This window comes from Leptopilina heterotoma, unplaced genomic scaffold (assembly GCF_015476425.1).
Source record: "Leptopilina heterotoma isolate Lh14 unplaced genomic scaffold, ASM1547642v1 Lhet_210, whole genome shotgun sequence".
Taxonomy (NCBI): domain Eukaryota; kingdom Metazoa; phylum Arthropoda; class Insecta; order Hymenoptera; family Figitidae; genus Leptopilina; species Leptopilina heterotoma.
Genome location: NW_025110926.1, coordinates 1,950 through 23,395, shown reverse-complemented (window position 1 = coordinate 23,395; position 21,446 = coordinate 1,950). Strand labels below are relative to the sequence as shown.

The 21,446-nt window shown below is 28.7% G+C and overlaps 1 protein-coding gene across 4 annotated transcripts; it reads right to left on the bottom strand.

The window, feature by feature from the left end:
- Positions 1 to 11,270: 11,270 nt before the first annotated feature.
- LOC122501535 (metabotropic glutamate receptor-like protein P) lies at positions 11,271 to 21,009 on the bottom strand. 4 transcript variants are annotated; one of them, XM_043611071.1, is made up of 13 exons: positions 20,965 to 21,009; positions 20,784 to 20,876; positions 20,386 to 20,442; positions 19,947 to 20,042; positions 19,516 to 19,569; positions 19,285 to 19,305; positions 18,887 to 18,976; positions 18,756 to 18,806; positions 17,929 to 18,066; positions 16,217 to 16,296; positions 15,218 to 15,440; positions 12,942 to 13,076; positions 11,271 to 11,976 (listed from the first exon to the last, which is right to left on the bottom strand). In XM_043611071.1, exons 1-13 carry the CDS (start codon positions 21,002 to 21,004, stop codon positions 11,930 to 11,932), a joined length of 1,125 nt encoding a protein of 374 aa, XP_043467006.1. In that variant the 5' UTR covers positions 21,005 to 21,009; the 3' UTR covers positions 11,271 to 11,929. The 4 variants fall into 4 exon arrangements, with proteins under 4 accessions (XP_043467006.1, XP_043467007.1, XP_043467008.1 ...); XM_043611072.1 differs by having other exon boundaries at positions 17,929 to 18,057; XM_043611073.1 differs by lacking the exon at positions 20,386 to 20,442.
- Positions 21,010 to 21,446: the final 437 nt, after the last annotated feature.

The following is a 21,446-nucleotide window of genomic DNA, read 5'->3' as shown; positions in this document are numbered from 1 at the left end:
AATAGGAGGAGTTTATTTCTTGGATCTGAATAACAACAAAATTATAGGTTATGTTTCTCATATTTATATTGTCTAAATAATTTAATTTCTTTCCAAATGCGATTTAATTATTCAGCGTTAAAAAAATTGTTCACATTTTAACTCAATTCCTTAACCTTTACTTCAATAATTAACATATAGTTTAAAAAAAACTTTTATTTATTTAAATACTAAATAATAAACTTATCTTTGAATAACATAATACCATTATGGATATACCTTTATGCCTAAATTGACACAACTTGTCCAACATCTTGAATACTTTCTTAACCCTGCCCATAGCAGACGAAATTTTTTCTCCAAAAGCAAGTTAAAAATTATTCGCATAAGAAGACAAATTTTAACCTGAAAAATCTTTCCCTGAAACAAAATTTATCCACTGTTTTTTCTGTGATTGTCCCCCGTTTCCGCGTCATAGTATCATCACTTTGTAAAATTGCCTAATTTACATAAAAAATCAAATCGTAAAATTACTTAACATTAATAAAAAGCATTAATAAACTCTCCTAACACGGGTCGCCTGAACTCAGTTTAACCCCAAGTTTTTGCTACTTCTGTTTTTTTTGTGCAAATGTATTCTTTAGGGTTCAAATAATAAGAAAACATTTTTTTTAAAATCATTTAACGAGCTATTCTATTTTGCGAGCCAAAAATTGAGAACATTACAGTTGATTTTTTAAATATTACTTTTTTAAGGTGAATTCAAAAAGCTCTTTGATGCAAAATGAATTTAAGTGTAAAAGAAATATTTATTTGGATCTATTTAAACATAAAAGAAACAAAACGTTATTGATGAAAGAAATAATCAATTAAAAAATACATAATTACCTAGAAAAGGTAACAAATTTATACATGATGACTGTTATACTCAATTACAGCTTTTAATAATCTTGTTTGGTACTCAGGATGGTTTTCAGATACCCAATATTTTTCCCACATTGTTTTAAAATCAGAATGAACTGATTCCATCGCTTGTTCTCCGTAAAATCCTAGCCCTCTCTTAGAACTTGTACAGAATTCTTCAATATGGTAAAATACGGCATGAACCTTTGGTGTAACTGATATTCCCAAAGCTAAGTAGCTCGCCTTGAATTTTTGAATGGATTCGACGTAAGGTGATTTCAATTCTGTTCCAAAACACTCATTAACGACGCTATGGAAGTGCTGAAGAGTGTCTACGTATTTTAAACAGCCTAAAGAGCAAATCGATCGAAGAGTATCCACTTTGTTCAATAATATTTTACAGGAATTGCCTTTAAAACCGGTGCCTCCATGAGTAACTTCTCGTTGCACATTGCACAAATTTGTCCATTTATTCGTTTCTTCTTTAAATTCATCCTGCATGTGGCTCACAATTTTATTTACAACTCCAAGCATTAAATGAAGTTCTGGAGGGGGAATGATCTTCAAAATTCTTGTATCAGCGTCGCCAGTAAAAACTGGAATGTTGACACAATTTTTGTAGTTTTTCGCATTTTTCATGACTGATCCCGCTTTTTTCCAAGCTTCAAAATTAGAAAATGTGTTTCCTATAGTTCGGAACGGTCCCTCACTTTCTAAATTTTTATTTTCACAGAAACACCATGTGCAAGGGTGAGACGATGAATGAGACATAATCCCTAACAAAATGTTAGCCAATTTCAAATCGGTCGCTATTGTTCCTTGAAAATTATTTATTTGCAGCATTCTCCATATTTCTGCGACATTTTCATAATTTTCTTGAGCAGATTTGGCAATCGCGAGGATGAACAATTTCTTGACGCCAGAATCTTTGAAATATTTAGCACAAACACCATCTTCATATTTCTGACGTTTTGTTTCTCTTCGACCATCATCGGATTCTTCAATAGCTTGCACAGATAAACAGACTTTCAGAAAACCCCCTCCACCGTCAATTCCAAATTTCAAATGTTCATTCTTAACCTCACGCTTATTTTCGATAAATGCAATAAAGCTTTCAAGATCGTTGCAATGCACAATGGGACATTTAATAACTGTACTCACTTTTGCCTTAGTTGTAACGAAATCCATAATTTTAGAAGAAAAAAAATCTTTAACTTCCTGATTTTTTTGTTTGAGTGTTTCTCTCAATCCAGGCTGAATAATTGTGCGATTTTTACTTGCAACCCTCAAAGCAGTTGCTATTCCAAGAGTAGTCTTGGAACTAAGGTTAAACTTCGTTTTCATTTTCACGATATCGTTTGTACTTATCGAACTAGTAGCAGCAGCAACTGAAGTGTTTTTATTATTAACCGAATTTGTAATTAATTGCAAAGGTTTACCTCCGCGCAGCCGTGTAAGTGAGATGAGTGAATCCTGCTCTTTAGATTTTTCATCAACCTTATTAGAAGCTATGTGACTAATTAAAGATGAGGCTAACTGCTCTTTGGCTTTCTGACTAAATGTTGTGTCTACAAAACTGCAAATATTTTCTACTTGAGCTGTCTTAGTACATTTGTGAATAGTTCCTCGTTTAATTTCCGTAAAGCAATTTGAACAACGTTTTTCATTTTTCATAGCATTCGATTTCTTTTTATTCAAACGTGGCATGGTAGCATTTGATCTTGCAAGCTCGCACAAGTAGCACTGACAAATATCTTTAGTTTGAGATCTTGTAGATAAAACTCTACTCTGAAAATTTGTAAAATCTGGTAATTTCAAAGTTTTAAGTTTTACTTGTCCTGAACCACTACTTGATATTCCGCGGTACACATTTGTTTTGCAAGTACCACACAGAACATTGGGTAACCTTTGATCACTTAAAAAAATTTCTATTTCACACTGCAGCACTTTTTCTAAATTCGATTTTAACGTGCTTTCCACTTTGAACATTACTTTATTCTTTTTAAAACATAAAAAACAAATTTTATTTCGATTCTCTTCATGTGAAAATGCGTGATTCGCATGAGATGTTTTTTCGATTTTTGACATTTTGTGACACGAAATTACATTTTACCAATGCATGTGAAAGTCGATAAACAAACGAAAGCGCAAGCTAAAATATTGTCATGGAAACATCTTAAAAATTTCGCTTTTTTGAATTTTGTATAAATAATCTGATTGATTTATAAAAGTGTTTAAACAAATATAATTCTGTTTTTACGTATTTCAGAGTGTGTACATGTTGGTGCAAATACACGTAAGTCAACGTACACAGAGAAAAATAAATTTGCTTTTACATGGATAACTAATTATTAGTTATAGAAGTTAATAATTAGCTATTACAGTAAAAATTAGCTGTAAGACTTAATTATTAACTGTAATAGCTAAAAATAATTACTATCCATATAAAAGCAATTAAGGTTAGGTAAGGTAGTTAAGAATTAGCTAAAATAGCTAACTTTTTTTCCAAGTACATATTAAATAAGCACGAAATAGTATGACGAATTATTTTTCAAATTTTGGCTCGCAAAATAGAATAGCTCGTTAAATGATTTAAAAAAAAATGTTTTCTTATTATTTGAACCCTAAAGAATACATTTGCACAAAAAAAACAGAAGTAGCAAAAGCTTGGGGTTAAACTGAGTTCAGGCGACCCGTGCTAAGTAAATTACTAAAAAAGAAATTAATAAAAAAAATAATTTTTCTGTTTTATATGTGTTACAAGCATGAAAGTTGCATAGGGAATCACAGAATCGTCATGGTCGAATAATAATATATTTGCAATAAAATGAATAATTATTTATATTTTACCTCAAAACAAGTTTAGTAGTATAAAGTAAGTGAAAACAAAAGACGTGGAAAAAAAGAATTTTTTAAATCGATAATAATTTGCTTAAAAAATTAGTTTTTCTTGTGCGTCATGGTCGAATCAGAGCGTCATGGTGTAATCAATTTTACATGGGTGTTTATTGTAAAAAAGAAAATTATAATTATTTTGTCTGGCCCACCACGAATATTTCGTTCTTGAATATTGAACTTTAAAATTGTATATCGACTTTTACTTAATTTGAAAACAAAAATTTCAAAAATAGTAAAATTCAAATTGTGCGCTACGCGGAGAATCACCCGCCTATGATTAGGAATTTTATGTCAGCTTTTGAGAATTCAATATAACGGATGTAATATAGTTGTAAAATGAAATATTAATTAGCTTTGCTCCTAGCCTCTGTCATTTGGAGTGCTTTCTATATGAATCTACTTTTTGCGATGTTTGCTATATGATTGCTACTGTTTCTTAAGTTTTTTATGTTTGGTTTAGGAATTATTATTAATAAAGCTATGCTCAAATGACACTAAGGAACTTAGATTTTAAAAAAATAAAGATTATTTGTCCAATTTATATTGAATTCTCAAAATTCGACATCAAATTGGTAATTAAAGACCCCAAAAACCTCGAAATGACGAATTGTAAACAAAGCCGTTTGATTTTTAATTTTTAAGTCCGCAATTTCAGATTTACCATTTTTAATTTTGAGAATCTGACATCAAATTCGTAATCAGCGATCTCAAAAACCCCCAAATAACAAATTTTAGGCATATCCGATTGATTTATAATTTTTGAGTCCGACATTTTGGATTCGCTATTTTTAATTTTGAAAAACTAACACCAAATTCGTCATCAGCGATCTCAAAAACCTCCAAATAATAAGTTTTAGGCATATCAGATTGATTTCTAATTTTTAAGTCCGCCATTTTGGATTCGCCATTTTGAATTTTGAGAATCTGACATCAAATTCGTAATCAGCGATCTCAAAAACCCTTATCCCAATAACAAATTTTAGGCAAATATAATCGATTTTTAATTTTTAAGTCCGTTATTTTGGATTCGCCATTTGGAATTTTGAAAAACTAACACTAAATTCGTCATCAGCGATCCCAAAAACCCCTTTATGGTGAGTTTGAACAAAAATTTAAAATTCTCTATAGTTCATTTGAAAATTAATATTTTAAAAAGGGCCCAACGGCATTAAAAAGCTGACATTTTTACCTTTAATTTGAGCTATTATAAAAGATTTTTGGATCAAATTTAAAATGGAGAGAAGGGGTGGCCCACTTGAGAAAGAATACCTTCTACGGGTTTTTGGGGTCGCTGATTACGTATCTGATGTCATATTTTGAACATTTAAAATGGCGAATCCAATATAGCGGACCGAAAATTTAAAATTTAATGAATTTTCATAGAATTTGGTATCTAGGGGTTCTCGGAGTCGCTGATTACGAGTTTGATGTCAGATTTTGAAAATTCAAAATGTCGGATCCAATATAGAGGACCGAAATTGTAAAATTTGATGGATTTTCATGGAATTTGGTGTCTACGGATTCTGGGACTCGCTGATTACGAATCTGATGCCAGATTTTGAAAATTTAAAATGTTTGATCCAATATGGTGGACTGAAAATGAAAAAAGCAACACCGGAAGTGAATTCCGGAGGCCGTCAAAAGATGTTTGAGGAATAATTAGAAATACGCAGCCGATCTAGAGCCAAGCATTCAACTCCTGGATATTTCTATGAATCTTTTTCAATTTTTTACATCTGGCATCGTGAAGGAAGTTTGACAACTTCAACCAATTATTATTGATGTATTTCATTCAACACCATTTCGAGATTTCCATTACATCTTCAACGAGGAAGTCTCCTAGTGATTTCATTTTTGACCATCGACAACTTGAGCAACGTAGTCTACTGAATTGTGTAAGAATGCTTTAACGATTTTAAAGGTATTTGTCATGTGTGTATTTCTTTGTTTTGTTCTTGTCTAGGTAAACACACTTTGTATAGTCTTTTGACGACGTATATTTGTACGGTAAAACGGTCACAGCATTTGCATTTTCATTATAGATTTCACGAATTAAAATATTTTTTTAAGAATGAATATAAAATTGTGATTTAGCAAAACGATTAAAGACTAACATGTGTGAGTAAATTTATCTTTATAGCGCTGCCAGTGATCGAGTAGATTATTTTTTTATTTTTAATAATAGTTTGTTTTTTCCTGGTGAATTAAAATAATAAATAGTTCTTCTATTAAATGTAAAACAACAGGTTACAAATTCAAAAAAATCGTTGAATATAGTAGTGAGTGACACAACGGAGTTAAAAAATGCAACTGAAAAAATTGTGCAAGAGGTTGAAAAGTGCAAGTTAAGTGCCAAGAGTTTGGAAAGAAAAACGGAATCTCTACAACTACGACTGTTGAAAGCCGAAAAGGAAATTTATTATCTCTTGAATAAGGACAGAATAAAAAACCTTGTATTCTATGGGATAGAAGAAGACCCTACTAATGATCCAACCATCAATATGCTGGATATGTTTTCTACGGCTAATATAAGTGTTAAAAAAGAAGAAATCGAGAGTTGCAAAAGACTTGGGAATAATAAAGAAACAAGGCCAGTCCTTGTGACTTTTAAACAAGTTTTTTCAAAAAAACAAATTTTTAAGAATGCAAGCAACCTGAGAGAACTAAAAATCAGTTTCTCAAATGATCTTTTAAGAGAACAGCGAGAAAAACAACGAGAAGAGCGTAAAAAATTGTTTGAACTTAAGTCATGTTTTGAGCAGTTTGACAAAGTAATAGTCAAAGGCAAATATATTATTATTGATTTTATTTCAGCTCAAACACTCTTATGTTCGTTTCAAAACAATAATACGCCCGAGCTAGAGGAAACACACAGATTTATTATTTTGTAAAAAAACAAGATCAAGAATCTATGAATGCAGAAACAAGTGAATAAAAATGAAGCAAGAAGAAGAGCATCTCTTTACGATTAATGTTCTGGAACGCAAGAGGGATAAATAGTTTCTACGGCATTTGTGATAAGGTGAGGAACGAAGATATTGTATTCATCTGCGAAAGATTGACAACGATGGACAAGTCAAACTTTCTACCACGGAAACCGGGTATGGAAATTATATTCAGCCCAGCTGTCAAGACGGAAAAGTTTGAAAGACCAATAGGAGGTGTTAAAGTAGGATTTAGAAATTTAATATTTAATTTTAAAAAGATTAATTTTTAAAAACTTTAACTTAATGTGTCCTTCGGACGAAAAACGTAAATGTTACGGCCGAACTCCGTAACTTATTATATTGTCAAAATGCCTTTTATTTATAGTTAAATTAAAATCATTTGAAACAATTAAACAGAACACAAGAATTTTGTCAAACATCATAGAAAAAACACTCACACAAAACAATCCTTTGTAATCTTTGTAATCTCACGAAAGAGAAATTCCTCGTTTGAATATTCTAATCCAATGTATTTCTATTAATCAAAAACCTAATTCTAAAAAATAACTACTTCAATTAAATTTAACATTCCTCTGGGTTTCGCAATTCTTGGGGTGAAAAACCTAAGAAATATAGTACAGTATGTCTCAACGAATTCCTCTTCATTGACAAACAGCTTATTGACCTTTTGAGAAATTGCAAAAAAATCAGCGTCTATTTCGGCATGTAAATCAGTAGAGATTTAAACGTGTATTTACACGTTTAATTTTTGGACACATTCTACGTAGATATAAACGTTCAAATCCTCAACGATTTGAAAATTTAAAAAAATGTTTAATTTTATTATTTCTGTGTATCAAATAAATCCTGTTTCAAATTATAAAGTGAAATGGAAATATTTTACATTTTGTCGTACAAGTCAACAAGGATTCATGTACCAGATTTCTCCAATTTTGTTTATTTCTTTACATGTGTGTCCGAGGATTTTGTTCTCTCAATTATATTTCCATCATACAACTTTAGAATGTTTTTCAAATTTTATCAACGTATATATGCATATATCATCGAGGATCTTGGAAACAAGAAGTGTTATATTTTCTTACTTCTCCTTGTAGGATTTCGATGATTTTTAATGTTATATTACTACGCGAAAATCATTAAGGACTTTTATCTTTATACGTTTCTCTAATTTTTAGTTTTCTTAATTTAAATCGTCTGCAATTTTGAACTCAGCAGTTTTTTCAGTTTCAACACATGTATAAATCATCGAGGATCTTAAAAACAAAAATGTTTCATTTTGTTATTAACGTACATATGTCGATGAGGATGTAAATATATAAATATAGAAAATACAAATAAAAAAAATTTATGTATTTATATATTTGTTTCTCAATTTGTGTTACTACTGGTAAATCACTAAGGATTTTTAAGTTTGTTATTTTTCTAATTTTCTGTATATTAAAATCGACAACGATTTTGAACTCTATAATTTTTTTCTTCTTTCTACATTTATATGTGAATAAATTATCAAGGATCTCGAAAACAGAAATTTTGTTCACTAAAAATTTATTTCTAAATTTTACATTACTGCTCGCGAATTTTGAAGACTTTCACTCTTTTAATGTTGTCTATTTTTTGAATTTTTAATTACCTCGTCCCTTATAACCCTCTTTTCCAACACTGCTGAAGTTTTACTTTCTATAGAGTTACTCTCTATGGAGTCTCCAGTGTTCTGCGCGTAAATTATTGGAAATTTTTAAAAATATCTTTATCTAACTTTCAGATTTCTGTATTTAAATAGACAACAATTTTGAAGTCTAGGATTTCGTTTCAAAATTTTATATAACTACAAGTGAATTCTTGAATAAATCTAAATCTTAGCATTTATGTGTATAAGTCATCGAGGATTTTTTCTACGAGGAATGTCTCACTTCCTCAAGAACTAAAGTATTTTTATATCTGTTTCTTATTACTACGTGTGAATCATTGATGATTTTTAGTAATATTTTTTTCTAATTTCTAATTTTCTAAATGTTTTATTTTCTTAATTTTGCGTATATTATCTCGTCGAAGATTTTGAACTCTATGATTTAGTTTTGAAATTTTATATTACTACACGATAATACTTAATACGTTCAATGTTTAAATTTTTTTATTTTGCAAGTTTTCTAAATTTAAATTGGCAACAATGATAGATTTCAAAATTTAATTTATGTGTATAAATAATGGAGGATTTTAAAAACAAATAATGTCTTATTTTCTTACATCCCCCAAATGTTTTTGAGGATTTTTAATTCTATTTTGTTTTTGAATTTTATATCACTAAGCGCAAATCATTAAAAATATCCAACTTTATTATTTTTCTAACTTTCAGTTTTCTGAATTTAAATCGGCTATGCATAAACCATAGGGTATCTTAAAAATAAAAAATGTTTCATTTTCTTATTAACGAGTATAAGCTTATTGCTAAGTTATTCCCAATAGTTTTTACTTTTCTTGTTAACAATAAAGTGTAAATGTTACATTTTGTTATGCAATAATCGAATAAATATTAAAAGAATATCAAGGCTTCCATTTCCGGTACCGGTTTAGTATACACGCGTGAAGAAAAAGTTGAGAGCTTTTTGAATAAATTTTAAGGTTTAAAAAATGGTGGGTAGTGTAGAGTGTTGAGTGTGCAGTGGAGTTTACAGTAGTGCAAAGGAAAGATATGTTTGTATAGAGTAGTGAATATGTGAGTGATAAAAAAGGTAAAAAAGATAAGTTGGTATTGTGAGGTTAGGTTGCTTGAAGTGAGAGAGTGGAGAGAGATAGTGATAAAGTACACTGAGAGAAATTTTTTCATAAAATAGTATCAACTGTAGCTATACTTTTTTTACATCTATGTCATACGCCATTGGTGAAAACAACATACTCATTTCGCAAAGATAATGCTCTTTTGGTAGGATTACTGAGCGAATTCAGTTTGTTTTCATAACAAAATCTCACGACAGAGGGCATACGAAGTGCGTTGAATATTTCAATACTATTTTATGCAGAAATTTCTCTCAGTATAGATTTCTAGAATGGCTGAGTCTGGCTCAAGTAGTGCATGCGAGAGTGAGAAAAAGGCGCGAGTATTTGAAAGAGGAATAGGTGAGAATGGAAAAAGAATGACGTGTGAGGATTGCATGGATTTGTTAGAATTAGTATTAATGTTGAAGGATGCGATAAAGGAAGGTTCTAAGAGAGTGAAAGGAAATTTAATGAATATTTGTGAAGATGGGGAACAAAGAGACAGAGAGTTAGAGGAAATTGAAGAGAGATTGGAGAAATTACAAGAAATGTAAAATGAATGGGATATTAAGTGGAAAAAGGAAAAGGATAGCATGTGGGGAAGAATGGCGAGTGGATGTAGTGGAAAAGGATAAAAGGAAAAAGAATGTTGTAGTCAGGGGTATGAATGTAGGTGTGTTAGAGGGTAAAAAAGAGGTGGAAAAAGTGTTTGCGTGGATGGGGGTAAGTGTCAGGGTTAAAACTATGGAGTTGGGTAGTGAGGAAGAAAAAATGGATGTGATGAGGGTAAAAGGGAGATTGAAAGGAAGTGTTGTAAGAATAGATGAGGAAAGAACCTGGAGAGAAGGAAGGATTATGTGGCTACTGAAAGAAAGAGCGTGGTCTGAGAAAGTGAATGGAAAAGTGGTAAGAATGAGTAAAGATTGTATTTGGGTGGATGGTCTAAAGTTTGTTGAAAAAGATGGATGGTTGAAAAAGATGTGAAACTAAAGTGGAAATAGGGGTTAAAGTAAAAATAAAAAGGGGTGGGCGAAGTAAGACGAAGATAGAATGGGCAAAAAAGGAACTGGAAACGGAAGCCCGGCACTGGCGAACTGAGAGATTGAGAGAGATGCGAGTAGGTTATGTTGAGAACAGCGGTTAAGTTGCATTAGGTTAAGTTGTAAGAGTATAATTTTAGTTGTAAGAATTTTTGTATTTATAGAATAAGTTGATGTATGTACTTGGGAGTAAATAAACTATAATAATCAGAAAAAAATCTTATGTTCCATTCATTTTCTAGAGACTACATACTTTAGTCCAATTTTCCCTTAGTATTGTCTATTGAAATTTTCAAAAAATTTTCTATATATATAAAATTATTAGTCTGTATTGAATAATTCAAAAACAAGGTATTAGTTTTGACAAAAATATTTAATAACAATTTTATGTTTTGAGAAAAGATTTTCTTCATACAAAGGTTAACATATTGCATTTAAAATATGAATGGAAACAACTAGTCCATCATAACAATTTTGTATATCAGTTTAAATTATATTGAAGTACTTGCATTTATAAAGAATTAAAACTATAGCTGTTCAAATACATTTTTAAATTTCTTCTCATACTAACTATATTTGTTCTTCTTATTTATCCGACAAACCAATATTTGAGCTTAAATTGTCACAATATTTCTCGACAATTTTAAGGTGGCAACCTTAGTTGTAATTTTCAAAAAATCGTTTTTTATTTTTGTGTCATTTTTTAAGTTTAATGTTTCTAATATATTTAATCGTTATTTTTATTTTGAACTCAATTCAGGCAATGGTCCACAATTCCCCAACATTCTTAAAAATAATAAAAATGCATTTTTAGGTAAATCTGAAATTTTTTTTAGGTAAGTGATAATTTTAAGAAACTGACTATGAATTAATTGTCTAAGATATCACGGAGTGAAATTTATAGTAGTGGGTAACATAATTGTGGTTAGGGTGACCATCTTTAATGCTACAAATACGGACAGCTATCTAGATAGTAACCGTTACTATCAATATCATGCGGAGTAACATCTTGATAGTATGGGGTAGCATTACTATATTTTTTGTAACTTGGTAGGCAGTAGCATAATGTTAAATATATATATATAGGTACATTTAACATTGCCAGGTAATATTGGTACAATATTGAGCTCAAATGTTGTGCTACTCAGGTGTATTAATTACAATCATTTTAATATCTATTAGATAAAAATTGTGTAAAAACGCATAACAATTTGTATTGCTTTATTTAATTAAATAGTTTTTGTTTTATATATAAAACAGTAAATTGAACTGAACTTTAATAGTAATAATAGAAAAAAATAGATGAAGAAAAAAGAAATTGAAATGAATTTATGAAAATTAATTACTCTAAATAACTTAATAAAATGAAATTGAACGGACTAAACTATAAAACTTTCAACTCGGAATTTAATCTTCCTCTTCTGAATCTGGCTCTTGAGTATGCTTCTTATTGTCTGAAATTTATTTAAATTATATTGAGTGCTTTTTCTTTGGCTAAAGTTTTAATTATTTGAAACATCTAATTGATTTAGTATAGTAATCTAAATTATTCTATTCCACAATGATATCAAAAAATTATTGATTTTGATGTAAATACAATGAGAAATGAATTTAATAAATTTTGAGTTTGATAATAAAAATAAATATTTTATCCTAAAGTCAAAAATGTGTCTTAGCTTATATTTAAAAATTTTATATTTATTGTTTTGTAAATAAATCTTAAACAATCTTTAAAAAATATTCAAAATCGGGGCCATAGTAATAAGATCTTTGAAGCCCCTTCCAAAAAAGAATACTTTTGCGGGAGCCACGATATCTTCTGACTGCTTCATCAGGGTTGGGTACGTAATATACCTCGGGCAAATTACATGAGTATTTTTCGTATATTACATGTGTAAATTACCTCAAAAATTTCAAACACAATACATTTTTTATGGTAGGGGTAAAATACGTATTTTACATATAATACCCATGTAAAATACGTCAAAAACCTCTAGACACGCGTCACTACAGAACCCTGTGCTTCATTGAAAATTTGAAAAATAAAATATTTTCTGTTAATAGATGTAGTAGGTATAGTTATATAGTTATCGAAGGAAGACATTTTTTGTTTATTTATTAGAACCAATTTTACATGGTTTAAATGGTCTTAAAAACAGTAATTTCTACTAAAAAAATTCACCGAACATTCAATTTTTAATTTTTTCATGAACCCTTCGCTCAATTACGAGCTATTCTCACCAGCAGTAAATATTTTTCATTTTGATTTTTGATGAAGCAGTCAGTAGATACGTCACCACTATAAAAGTACTTTTTTCTAAGGAACTCGGGAATCTCAAAAAAAAATCTATGACTCCAATATTTACTATTTTAAACGAAAATTTTATGTGTTACTTATTTTATATTAGTGTATTCCTACTTTGAGACATTTCAGGGTACAATTGACTTCTCAAACTGCCAATATGTTGGCTAATGTAGTATCCACATTTTTTCAGTCGAGTTCCTTTTTCCACTCCGTGAACCTTCCTTTCATCAAGGTAGTCATTAAAACAGGCTAAAATTAATTATCAATTTTAAAAAAATTTGTAAACCTAAAATATAAACATATAAATAATTTTTTAAGTTAATTTAATATTTCGCATTGTTTCAACTTGATGTTAAATTTAATTTTAGAAAGGTAATACTTAAGGGGGTTAAGGTTTTTTTAGCAATTTTTAGGAATTTTTGTCGATACAGAGAGAGTTAATTTATTTTATCAATTTTGATATAAAACTGCAACATTTTAACAATATTTTCCAAAATTTGCATGACAAAATATTAAGAATTGAGAGACTGAATGAGAGTTTTCTCATTCAGTGCAATAAAAAAAAGTTGTCCTGTATACCAACGGAACTAAAATACTCATAACTCTGTCAATTTTGCTTCAATTAACTTGAAATTTTAACACGTTATTCTGGAGATATTATGCTTTCATTTAAAGAAAATTTTTTAAATGCAAAAAAATTTCAATACCTTATCCCCCTGTTAATAAAAAAATTGTTCTCATACATGCATTACTTTTTTCTGTCATAATTAAGCATTTAGACACAAAATTCTATCGATAGATTTGCAACGGAGAAGCAAATTTGAGAGAAATGATAGTTTATTTTACGAGGGGGTGTTGATTTTTTACTTCGGTTGTGTGGAGGATTTGATATTGAATTAATAAAGATTTGTTAACGAAAATTTTGTGTAGTGATTATTATTGAAGGATCAACAAGTAGTTGCAGATTGGTGATTATTTTGACTTGGACAAAAGTCGTGTTTCGAAGGAACAAAGTTTCCCATTTGACTATTGTTTTTGTTAGTTTTTCAATATAAAATTAACTAGTGAAAATTTACACTTGTAATTACACCTGTAAATTTTTGCTTATTACATGTGCCGATTTGAACATGTATTACACATGTAAATATACGAGGAAAATTTTTTTACACGTGTAATAATTTTTTCTCATGTATTTACATGTGTAGTTACACGTGTAAAAACTTTTCCTCGTGTATTTTCATGTGTCCAAATCTGCATGTGTTTATTTTCAATAGGGTGGCGTTTCACTGCTACGTTGGTGCTAAACTTTGATTTGTGACGAATAAGGGAAAATGATAAATTAATCTTTGTAATAAATGAAAATATTTTTTCAATATATCATTTTCTTCTATTTGCCTAAACTGCGTTTGTCGAATAGCTAAATGCCTAGCCAGTTAGCTAATTGCCTAATCCTTCCAGGCGAATAGACGAATAACAGTAATAATGAAGCTCATTTGTCTATTCGGCGCCGTTTAGCTAATTGCCTAGGCATTTAGCTAAATGACGAATTCTTCTATTTGCCTACGACATGTACATTACAATTTACCAAACAGTAAAAAGACAGAATTATAATTATATGTGAGTATTAATATCAATATTTGTACGGCTAAAATAGCAGAGCCCCTTACAATAATAGGATATATATATATATATATATATATATATATATATATATATATATATTGTCCTCAGTATATATACAGGACATCCACAGGATATATCTAGGATATCTTTAAGATATACACAGAACATTCTAAGGATATTAATAAAAATGGGTCTAAAATGTCCTGATAATATTACTAGAACATAAAAAATTGCCATCTTAGAGATATCTCTTGGATCAATTAAAATTCGAATATTTTTAAAGCAGATATTTAAAAAAGAGGTTACATTTTACAGTCAATGCGTGAAAAAATATCAAATTTTTTTTAATTATATTTTGAATATATTTTAGATATCCTAGAGATATTTTATAAACTTATTTAATTTATAATTGATTTATAATTTTAATTTCTAGAATCTCTTTCTCAGTGGGCACAGGGATGTCTAAAAGACGTCCCTTTTTGTCCGCGGACAATATCGGGGACAATTATGGTAATGTCTCTGAGTCATCAAAAAGACAACTAAAAGACGTTCTATGTCTGTTTCAAAAGACGTCTAAAAGACATAAGAAAGAACGTCTAAAGTACGTCTTAAAGACGTCTTTTGGACGTCCTTTTTACATTCCTTCAGATCTTAAATAGACATTTCATTTATAACATTTTCTCAGTTAAAACACAGTAATATTGTATTAAAGGTCAAGGTGTTAGCTCTACAGTACAATAATTTCTTAGACAAATAATAATCCTCACCTTCTACAACACTTTTCTTTTTAGGAGTAAGAAGTTTTCTAGGCGACCTATCCGGCAATGGAATTAACCTTCCCGTATTTTTAATGCAACGATTTACAAGTACAGAACGGGTCCAAATAGCCGCTGCTAAGTATTTTACGAACTTTGAATCATCTAGAGTGTTAATTGCATCCCATGTGTCTTTTTTTATATATTCTTCTTTTCCTAAATAAACTTTCTCAACCTGACATAAAGAAACATCATTCTTACAATAATATTAATATAGGTCATCTCAAACAAAATTAAAAACCGCTGTCTATTTGTATTGTTGACATTATTATATTTATGTTAACTTCGTAAATATTTTGCTTCCTCGAAAAGAAAATTTAATAATATAATATGTTTAATAATATATAATACTTTAATATAAAAAAAGTTTTTAAGCAAAGAAGTACACAGAAACAACCTGAGTTCAAAATGGTCCACGTATAATACTCATTTTGATAAGCAACAAGAACAATCTCACAGTTTTAGCCAAATAGTTTTAAAATAAACCATATTGCAAAGAAAGAGATTTCAATTTAATAAGTTTATCTCCTGTATTTTTGAAAGTAATAAAGTAACTTTTAGGTTCAAAAATCATGTCCATTGACGGATGATGGTGCCAATCGTCTAAAAGGTATGTCTAAAGAGTTACTACAAACATAATAAATAAAACATCTGTTATTTTATTGAAATCTAACCTTAATTGATATTTGATACAGAGCAGGTTCATTGTGAATAACTTGAAGTTTATTGTTAACTCATTTTTATACGGAACTCAAAACAATAAACAACAAAAATGAATTCTGGTTTTTTCTGTGTAGAAAAAAATATATTTTTTGCAATTTTTTGTTTTTCAAAAGTAAGTCTTCCCTCAATATTTTCCGACTTTAAAATACCAATAATTTAAAATAAATATAAATTAGATATGGGGCTTTTAAGGTATTTCTTTGAAAATACGTGTAAATACATATATACCTTTCTTCCACTTTTTTTAGTCTCAGTAACTATTGAATACTTTTTAATAGTTTCTTTTTCACTTTCACTCTCTTCAGAGTCTAGAATAAAATAACAGTCGGAATTTAGGCGCTTTCTTGTATTGTAATTACCAGAGTTGCAGTCAAAATAGATTAATGGTTTCTCTTTATTGATTATAAAAAATGACTAGAGTATAATTTATTAATTTAATTATGAATTTTTCATATTTAACGAAAATTGCAATTAAAATCATTGGTACAAATAATGTACAAAAAAGTTAAGAAAAAATTTTTTTAAATCAAAGAAATTTTTCTTTAACCCTATAAAAATGCAAAAATTCCTTTGATTCATAGAAAATTTCTTTGAAATAAAGAAACTTATTTCTGGATGTACCATAAAATTACTGTTCCAAAACATTTTGTTATTGTGTAGGTATATATACTTATTTTTAGGCTAATTTAGTTATATGTGTTCCCAGTAAACGAAAACAAATTGAAATGAATTAAAAAGAATTCACAAAGAGCTTTCATGAATCCCGCTTTGTGACAAATACGAATTGGAGCCATGATGCAATTTTCCTGAATTCGTGAAACTGTATTGAACTTCCGAACCTTCTATTCGTACCAATTCACTGGAGAAGTTTTGAGCCTTTAATTTTTTTTCAATTCGTTAGCACGAATTCAATGCATTCCTTGGCCATTTCTTTCGAATGCGAATTCGTTTGGACAAATTGGTACATATTGAATTAAATTCAATTGAATATACAAAGAGCTTGAGTGAATCCCGCTTTGTGACAAATACGAATTGGAGCCTACCAAAAATGTTAATTCGTTTCAATTCATTTGAATTAGTTTTTTTTACTGGGTTATGCAAAAAGGTCTCTAGCTTGTATTCACACTTGAGTATGGTGTTAACAACTATCAGGACATCGATTTTGTACAATTTTGAAAATTGTGTGTAAAATATTTATTGTGTTATAATCAAATGTATTACCATACTGAACTATGGCTATTCTCTTAAACAATCTAGTGATAATTTAAATATATCATTTTTATGACGAGTAGTGAACAAAATACTTTAGTTAATCCTATGTCCTTCCTGCAATCTTACAGAAGGATATCTAGTAGTAGTGAAATGACTTAGATAACGTTTATTGGTCGTTTTAGAATTTTTTATAAAATAATTCTGGTCAATCTTGAAAAAATTGTGAATGAAAATGAATAAATTTGTGCCTAAAAAAGCATTTTGTCATTCATAAACTACGTAGCAACGTTTATGAATGACCCTTGTGTTTTATAGTATAATGTTTATTTTTACTTACAGAAATTAAAATAATGAAAAATACATTTTAAGTGAAAAACTCATTCTTTGATAAGTACAATTTTTTGATTAATTTATGTTTTATAAATGACTGAAAATAAAAAATTGTGTTTAAAATAAACTGCCTTAGATAATTTTTTTAATTATATAGTTCAATGCTAGTAGCTTTTAAAATGTACATATATGTGTGGGTTGTGAAATTTTTAGAGAGTATATGATAGAGGGATTAAGAAAATGTTTTAAATCAAGTTCGCAACTTGACTCTATAAATCAAGCTCTGCAAAGATTTTATAACATTTAAATAAAATATTCTCTATTCTGATTTGGAATTACGTAATTTATATAGCAAATGTTACTATTTTTTAAATTAAAATAAGTAGTTAAACACGTACCAGAATCTTTCATGAATTTACGATCCCGTTTTGTAATTTTGTGCTTTACTGATTTCTCCTTTGACTCAGCTTTTCTTACTTTCTGCTTTTTAACTGGGATAGTGCAATCGTCAGATGAATCATCGCTCTCTAAATTAACTATTAGTTAATAAGGAAATAATAAAGAATCATTTACCTATTACATCATAGGTCCACAAGTTGGGGGATAAAAATATATGTTTGTTTTGTAAAAAAGTTACAATTTTTAAGTTACTAAACGTTATTTCTAAGTTTCTACATAGGATCCGATAAGGAAAAAGTCCTTTAAAGAACACTTGCAGAGACCCATAAGGGATCCCGTGTGAGATATATCATATAGGATTCCACTTAACATAAAAAATTTTAGAAATTACAAATTTGAAAAAGTTTTTGAGTTTTTTTTATTTTTGAAATTTTTAAAATCTTAAAAAGTAAAAAGAAATAAAAAAATTGAATTTGAAATGTTCGGGTAAAACAATGTTTCTATGAAGAAGCAATTAAGAAAAAATTTGAAAATCATTACTTTGATTTTTCAAATTTTTTATGAAAATAGTGGGATATAATATTGAACGTTTTTACATTAATATACAAAACTAGAAAAATTAATATTTTATTCAATTTTAAAATTAAGGTATAATATTCTCATAAATTTTGTCTACAGGGTAATCTCAAACATATGCTTGTAACAATTAGTTCATCATAACATAATTATAATTTGCAAAAAGTAATTTAAAATACTAGAAAAATTCAGATACTTTTCAAGTCTTATTTGAATTTGGAGTATAAAGAAAACAATTAAAAACTCTTACCAATTACTTGTTTCTTATTTTTTTTATGAGATGACTTCTGAATTTCTGAAGCTGTATAAAAAATTAGTTATATAGTTGAAATTAAAATTTTCCTAATTATGAAAAATATTACAAAAAATATGATTTAGCACCTGAATTAGAATTATCATTATTATTTTTTTGGGAAGATGGAGAGACATTATTTCCTTGTAATTTGGCGCCTTCGTTCATTGACTCATCGCCTTTTATTAAAGATAAAATTCAATAAAGATAAAGTAATTAATAAGTACAAAAAAGACTTTCGTTGTAGAAGGATTAATTTCAAGAATTTTGTTTTAAAAATAAATAATTTCATAAGTAAAATTTCTCTCTGTGTAATGAAAGTAATTAAAATAAATAATAAATTGGATCTATAATTAAAATTCATAGTAAAAAACTGATTATTTTGATACCCGTATGTATTTAAATAATTTAATAATATACCAGACTGCGAAATATAACTTTTTTGAAGTCGGTTGAGGAGAAAAGAGATGAAAATTATCCTCAGTACCCTTCGTCGAATCATCGCTATCTAAAGTAAATAAAACAATGCGTAAAACATATAAACAATATAATTAGGTATAATAATTATAGATAAAGCTCTAGAGCACAGGCCACAGTGACAGTTTATCCTACTAATATAGGATATTAGTAGGATTTGTACTGAACTATATATCAATAAGATATAATTAAGAGTTATGAAAAATTCAATAATATTTTAACATATAATAAAAAGCAATACCTTGAAGAACTTCAATTTCTTCTGTATTAACAGAAGTTGCCTTGGAAAGTTTAACTAAATAAAAAATTAAATCAATATTCACAATAATACTTTTCATTACATTGGCACTCAAAAAATTGATGTTCTGATCTTAAGGTGCGACTACCCTGCCACTATCTTATGTTTTTGTGGTCGCAGAATCCGAGTCTAAAGTTTGTTAAACTGCATCACGTTATATTTTTGAAATTAAATTTTGAAATTATGAAAAATTCTGATTTTTAAGTATTACCAAAATTACTTTATGATTTTAGGGTCGATGAAGTTAAATCTAAGTATTTTTAATCTCATCACTTCCGGCTTTTGAAATAACCGTGAAAGAGATCAGAACATATAGTTTTTTGTGTAGCTGTGTTGCGATTAACTACATGCGTTATGAAAATACTATGAAATACCAAATTTAGAAGGATGCCTCCTCAGCAATGGTGAAGGAGCATTGCTTGAAGTATTTTCAAATTCATTGTCGTCGTCTTTCATCAAACCATCCATTTCTACAAAAAATTTTTAGTAAAATAAAACAAACTATAATCAAAATAATTATAATTGTTTCAATTAAACATATATATATAATCACATTCGATCAAATTTTGAATTTAATATGTTAATTTTAATCTGTATCGTTATCAACACCTAACTTTTACGTGAATTGCTTATAAAAAATGGTCACACTTTAACAATTTAATACCCAGAACATTACAGAATCTACATAAATTTAATAAAACGATTTTACTGTCAACTAAGTTCTTCAGAACACTTTAGGAACCTGTTAAGTCAAAAACCTTCCATAATAATTAGGACAAGTATTGATGTCACAGCTAAACTTAAAATTCATACCTTCTTCTGTGCGAGAAACTTGCTTTTCCAAAGTAGTTGGATTACCACGGTGTAAAACTACTTAAACGATTACATGATTATTAATCAGGTTTAGGGTAGTTGCACCAGTAAAAGAATTAACATTAGTAAAAGAACAAATTGTTAATTTATCATAATGTTCAACAAATTACAATTTTTGGAATTGTTAAAAAATACTTTTGGATCCCAATTTGTTATAAATTTAGTTTATGATAAAACATTAGATTCAAAATGAAAATAAGTTTGAAGAATAATTTTTATATTTTTTAATCAGTTATAGAATATCTGTAACATGCGTCCTTTCAAATGTTCTTTCACTAGTGCCACTACCGCATAAAGACTTTGTATAGAAATTTATTATGTAAAAACCAATACAGTACCGGACCGAGGGTTATGAACTTGTGCCTCTGTCTGAATAGTGTTGATCAAATTTCTGCGTGTAATATCAGAATCGTTCATGGAATCATCGCTTTCTATAATAGTAATTTATTAGAACGAAATCAAAGAATATTTAAAAAGAAAAAAATATATTGTTTTAACTTGAATGAAGCAATATATTACCAGATTGTGGCTGAAGAATTTGAGTTAACGCTGGACGCATATATTTTGTGGATCATAGTCACCATCATGCATTGAATCATCACTTTCTAATTGCATTTTAATTGAGTAATTAAAACTTTCAAATCATTCAACATTTTTTGTGAGAACTACATGATTTAATTCACAATATATTGAAAAAAATATGATGCAATTTTCAGAGATTCATAATTTCTACTTTGAAAGGCTTATTAAGTTTTTTCATTTTAAGGTTGGTAATAGTTTGTATCTGAGCTTAATTTTTGTCACAAAACTATACTCCCAAAATATTTTTACCCATATAGCACGTAACCTTGCAGAAATCTTCCGATAAAGTAACCTTACAATTTTAGCAAGCTTTTTTCGCAAGCAATCCGGATGAAAATTATAAATATCGATGGAAAAAATTTTTTATTTAAATAATCTGGCTGAATTAGAAAATTTTTAGTCTTCATTTTGAATTTTTT

What these genes read in the sequence shown, in the direction of transcription:
- LOC122501535 (XM_043611071.1), bottom strand. Translation starts at nt 21,004, where the DNA reads ATGCGTCCAGCGTTAACTCAAATTCTTCAGCCACAATCTG. An exon ending in AATTCTTCAGCCACAATCTG is followed by an intron (nt 20,877 to 20,964) that starts GTAATATATTGC and finishes TTACTATTATAG; the next exon opens with AAAGCGATGATTCCATGAAC. An exon ending in TAAATTCATGAAAGATTCTG is followed by an intron (nt 16,297 to 17,928) that starts GTACGTGTTTAA and finishes ATTTTATTCTAG; the next exon opens with ACTCTGAAGAGAGTGAAAGT.